The 6027-nt window shown below is 36.5% G+C and overlaps 2 protein-coding genes across 2 annotated transcripts; both read left to right on the forward strand.

Moving 5' to 3' along the window:
- Positions 1-819: 819 nt before the first annotated feature.
- LOC111693425 (zinc finger protein 16-like) lies at positions 820-2197 on the forward strand (the record flags this gene model as incomplete). The annotated part of the gene is made up of 2 exons (XM_023457999.1): positions 820-2024; positions 2100-2197. Coding segments are annotated over 2 exons (1303 nt in total), but the record flags the coding sequence as incomplete, so codon positions are not given.
- A 2389-nt stretch (positions 2198-4586) lies between these two features.
- Positions 4587-6022, forward strand: LOC106656383 (zinc finger protein 710-like; the record flags this gene model as incomplete). The annotated part of the gene is made up of 3 exons (XM_023458000.1): positions 4587-4705; positions 4783-4894; positions 4979-6022. Coding segments are annotated over exons 1-3 (1212 nt in total), but the record flags the coding sequence as incomplete, so codon positions are not given.
- Positions 6023-6027: the final 5 nt, after the last annotated feature.

Here is a 6027-nt window from a genome sequence, read left to right on the forward strand (position 1 = left end):
TGTGACGCATTATGAGTCATAATCGTGACTCGTTAAAATTAAAAATTGGATTTAATTGTTTTATTTCGGACCATTTGATTAAATTTTTATCAATTAAATGCAACACTGATTATGACTCGATAACTAAAAAATTTACGTTCAATTTTATAAAAAAAAAAAACAAAATTTCCATTTGAAGGACTAATTTAAACATTTTTATGTATTATGTATTATAAATTTTTTCTCATTGTATGGTAAGTTATCTCATTACGTAATCAACTGCGAAGTATTAAAAAAAGAATTAACACATTTTTTATAGGAAAAAAACTACATTGTATTTATTGTATAAAATTTATTATAACCTATCAAATTTGACACTTTTCAAAGCTCCGTGTACTCGAGGCACCTTAACCCATTAACGACCAAAATGCTCGATTTTTTTTTTGGTTTTCGCAGCGATTTTTTTTGTAGTTTTAGGCCTCCAAAAAGTTTCGTATGGACCTATTTCGATGTAAAATTTAATGCCCTTTCAGAAACTGAGCTCAAAATTTCGATTCTTTGCGTAATAAAAAAGTTATGGCTACTTATACAAAAAAAAAACGTAAAATTTTTTGCAAAAAATCAAGTTTTCGCTTTTTTTTCGCCAAGTTACCGTTAAGAAATCACGATATGAATATGATCAGGGGTGATCACGACTATCAAAGTATCTCAAAGAATTTTTATGGAATTTTTTAACTCCTTTTCAAACTTTGGTTTTTTGCACTTTTTATCTCAATTCAGTAGTTTTTGAGTAAAAATGAGTTATGTTTTATATGAACATAAGTTATTTTTTGTTTGAAGTAGTGGTTTTTGGTTGAATAGTGGACTCAGCGAGCTAAATGAAACAAGCCGTGTTACAAACAAGTTGAGCGATAAACGTAGCCTCAAAACGCGCATCGGAACGGCGCACAATGGTTTCACCGACACTCGTGATCTTTGTAAAAAGACTTGCGGAACTGAGAGTAATCTCCAAAAACACATTGTTGCGGTACATAATAAGATCCTTCACGCATGTAGTATTTACGGAAACAAATTCGCACGAAAGAGTACTCTGAAAAATCATATTGACGCAGTGCACAATGGCCTTAGATACGCATGTGATATTTGCGGAAAGAAATATTCTCAAAAGATTCATCTAAAAAGACACATCGATTTTGCGCATCATAAAATCGTACATGAATGTGATCGTTGTGGAAAGAAATTTTCAGTCAAGAATAATGTAAAGAGACACGTCGATACCGCGCACAATGGTCTTAGATATGCATGCGATATTTGCGGAAAAAAGTACTCAAGTAAGAGTGATCTTAAGAGACACATCGATTCTGCGCACAATGGTGTCACACATACTTGTGATATATGCAAAAAGAAATTCTCAGATAAGAGTTATCTCAAGAAACACATCGATGTGGCGCACAATGGTGTCACACATACTTGTGATATATGCAAAAAGAAATTCTCCACTAGCAGTAATCTTAAAGCACATATTTCTACGATGCACAATGATATCACACATGCATGTGGTATATGTGTCAAGACATTTGCACAACTACATTCTCTCAAACGCCACATCGATTTTGTACATGATAAAATCATTCATGAATGTGATATTTGCGAAAAGAGTTTCTCAGATAAGAGTTATCTCAAGAAACACATGGATGTGGCGCACAATGGTGTTAGACATGCATGTGATATTTGCGAAAAGAGTTTCTCAGATAAGAGTTATCTCAAGAAACACATCGATGTGGCGCACAATGGTGTCGCTCATACTTGTAATCTTTGTGGGAAGAAATTTTCAGAGAAATGTAGTCTTAAAAACCACATCGAGTCGCTACATAATGGTATGACACATGCATGTGATACATGCCAAAAGACATTCTCAGACAAAAGTAATCTTAAGAAGCACATTGATTCTGTGCACAAGCGAGTCAGACATGCATGTGATCTTTGTGGGAAGACATTTTCACTGAGGGGGACTCTCAAGATACACATCGATGTGGTGCACAATGGTAATAAATATACATGCGATGTATGTGGATCAAAATACACAAATAAGAGTAATTACCAAAGACATATTGACGCAGTACATAATAAGATCACTCATGCATGCGATACATGCGGAAAATCATTTTCACTCAAGGGTAATCTCAAGAGGCACATCGACATAGCGCATCGCATGTGACGCATTATGACTCGATAACTAAAAAATTTACGTTCAATTTTATAAAAAAAAAACAAAATTTACATTTGAAGGACTAATTTAAACATTTTTATGTATTATGTATTATAAATTTTTTCTTATTGCATTTTACGTTATCTCATTACGTAATCACTACATTTTTTGCACTACAAACATCGGCGTTGCCACGCTCTGATGGCAATGCACATGTCAGTAGCATGCGTAACGCGATCACACGCTCTGACACGCCGATGTTTGTAGTCCAAAAAAACATGTCCAGTATGATAAATCATGTTTGAAATTAGTATCACCTTAAAGATTAAGTTTTTATCTTTCAAATGACGGGTCTAAAATCGATCTAACGTTGTTATTTCAAAAGTTATGGGTATTTGAAAATGGCCAAAAATTTGCATTTTTTCCTCTTTGAGTCTCAATATCTCGGTAAATAATCATTTTACGAAAATTTTACAAGAGACACTTTTTGCTTAAAATTGCTCAAAGAATACAAATAAGTGTTTAAAATTTAGAAAAATTTAAATTTTCTTCATTTTGCAATATATTTGTTTATAACAAATTTTTGGGCAGTCTGAGCGACTTTTAACTATGATATTCGGATTCAGCGGGAAAAAATACATAAGAATAACATGTTTTCATCCATCTTCTTCACGTGGCCGATCCGACCCCTCTTTGGCTCCAGGACTAAAATATACGACAGATTCGACGTGAATTACTTCGACGATTCCGGCCTGACGCATTTTCATGTGGCTCGCATAATTGGTCTTTATAAAGTAGTCGAGAAATTTCTCGAAGTTGGACAGGATCCCAACTGCCTCGAGCAGAAATCAGTTGATCCGCCCTTACACTTGACTCTGGCCGGGAGGCACAGAAAGGTGGCCAAGTTGCTACTGAGAAATGGCTCCGATCCTAATTTGGTCGGTGCAAAAGGATTGACACCTGTGCACGTGATCCTTCGGGGAAAATACGACGATCACTTAACGGAGGTATTTTTCAAGATCTGCGACGAGAAACATCAAACGGTGCCAATCAACAGCTAAAGTGAGTTAGGTTGGACACCTCTACACTATGCAATGTCGAATCTTTGGCTGAAAACTGTTGATGTACTGTTGGATCGAGGCGCTGAACTGTCTCGCTTCGTTTTCCCAACTGCCAGTCATTTTGTCGAGTGTATTGAATCGAAGAAAAAATTGAGCATCGCAGTTGATACGTTGAAAGTCGTCGAGTGCCTTGGGAAACGAGGATCCGAGATGAGCCAAAGCGACGCCATCACGATTATCACTGTATTCTCTGATAAGCTCGGACTGATCGAATATTCGGCGGATTTCATTCGAAGTTTGCCTCGCAACGAATACTTCGTCAACAGAAGCAAGGACCTAATGGTGCGCACGGACCTGTCGCTCTGCGACCTGATTTAATTACGGCCCGAAGAGGCGGCCAAACGACTCACGCGCGAGGACTACTTGAATTTCCAGCACGCGGACGACGATTGGCCCCTTCCCCCGCAAGTACGGGGACGCTTGCACATGTGCGAGATTCTGACGAAAGGATTTTTTCAGAGCTGGGCACTCGAGCCTTTGCCTTTCATGGAGCTGATGTACAACCAGCTGCCGATTCTCTGCTGCGAAATAATCATCGGCCAACTGATGAACCAAGATACATTGCACGTTTGTTTGGCGGTTACGGGACGAAGCGCATGATGGATTTTTGATGTTCGTATGATCGTTATTAGCTACCAAAATAAAGGCAACAAAAGACGGACGTTATTTAATTTTTTTCAATGTATGATGTTTTTGAATGCAGTTAATTTCTAACTTTAATAAAAAATGTATTAATAAATTATTGAAACTCTTGTAATTTTTCTGTCGAAAAAAATACTTGTTCACAAAATACACAACAGTCGTCGTACAGTCGTCTACACGAAAAATCTCATGTTCTTCAGGTTCGATGTATCGTGAATAAAGATGTCCGGCCCAAATCGTCCTGGATGTCGACCTCGACAAACTGATGCTTTTCGTCGCAGATCTTGAAAAGTAGCTGCACAAAGTCATCATCGTATTTTTTTTTGCAAATCCTCAGCAGAGGCGTAATCAACTGTGAAGTATTAAAAAAAGAATTAACACATTTTTATAGGAAAAAAACTACATTGTAATTATTGTATAAAATTTATTATTACATATCAAATTTGACACTTTTCAAAGCTCCGTGTACTCGAGGCACCTTAATCACGCTGATATCTTTTTCAGGATTACCGTTGGTTTGTCTGAATAAAATATAATATTAAACATTAGGCTGATCAATAATGTAATTTATTCAATTATAATAAATGATATTCCTTATTGTTTACTTTAGTAAATCGGAACTTTCTTGATACGATTTGTAAATATTATTTTAGTTAGTCAATTGTGTTGTAACATCATTACAGAAAGACCAGTCCTTAATGAACTTCCAAACAAATAAGATGGAATCGAGCGGAATGTTTAACTGTGCCGTCAGGTAATTTTTATTTTATTTAAATCAAAGTATGTGAAAATTTTACAGCATAATACTCAATCGTTTTGTAAATATTTCAGAGTAAAAAGTGAACCTATTGATGCGTCATATGCTGAGAATGAGTATAATAGTATTGACGAGACCCTCGATGATAAAAATTTTGAATTTTCCAGATGTCCACAAGAAAACCCAGTGAGTTCTCATAATTACGTACTATTTATATTTTAATAATCTACAATTAATAAAAAAAATTCTCGTAAAATCTATTTGATTCAGATTCACGTGCTTCGGAAATCTGACAAAAGTCACGAAGGTGAACTTTACGAGTTGGCGATCGAGTTGGAATGTAAAGAACAGAAGCCCAAATTTGATTTACTAGCGGTTACGAAGATTGAAAATTCGTTTCAAAATCACTCGCAGCATATGGAAGATGGAAATGGTCATCGAGTTCGAGGTGAAATTAAAATAGAAAATTCGGGAGCTATAAAAAAGGAATCATTCGTGGACGACGCAAGCCAATTGAATGTTGAATTAGACCGTGGACTCGGTGAGCCAAATGAAACAAGCCGTGTTACAAACAAGTTGAGCGATAAACGTAGCCTCAAAACGCGCATCGGAACGGCCCACAATGGTGTCACCGACACTCGTGATCTTTGTAAAAAGACTTGCGGAACTGAGAGTAATCGAAAAAAACATATTGATGCGGTACATAATAAGATCGGCCCTTACGCATGTAGTATTTGCGGAAACAAATTAGCACGAAAGATTAATCTGAAAAATCACATTGACGCAGTGCATAATAGAGTCAGATATGCATGTGATATTTGCGGAAAGAAATACTCTCAAAAGATTCATCTAAAAGAACACATCGATTCTGCGCATCATAAAATCGTACATGAATGTGATCGTTGTGGGAAGAAATTTTCAATCAAGAATAATCTAAAAAGACACGTCGATACCGCGCACAATGGCCTTAAATACGCATGTGATATTTGCGGAAAGAAATACTCAGATAAGAGTAATCTCAAGAAACACATCGATGTAGCGCACAATGGTATCGCCCCTATTTGTAAGACATGTGGTAAGACATTTGCACGACTGGATGTTCTCAAACGCCACATCGATTCGATACATCTCAAAATCACTCATGCATGTGTTATTTGCGGGAAAAAATTCTCTGAGAAGAGTAATCTTAAGAAACACATTGATGTGGCGCACAATGGTGTTAGAAATGCATGTGATATTTGCGAAAAGAGTTTCTCACATAAGAGTTATCTGAAGAAACACATCGATGTGGCGCACAATGGTGTCGCTCATACTTGTGA

This window comes from Trichogramma pretiosum, unplaced genomic scaffold (assembly GCF_000599845.2).
Source record: "Trichogramma pretiosum strain Unisexual culture from Peru unplaced genomic scaffold, Tpre_2.0 scaffold288, whole genome shotgun sequence".
Lineage (NCBI taxonomy): Eukaryota > Metazoa > Arthropoda > Insecta > Hymenoptera > Trichogrammatidae > Trichogramma > Trichogramma pretiosum.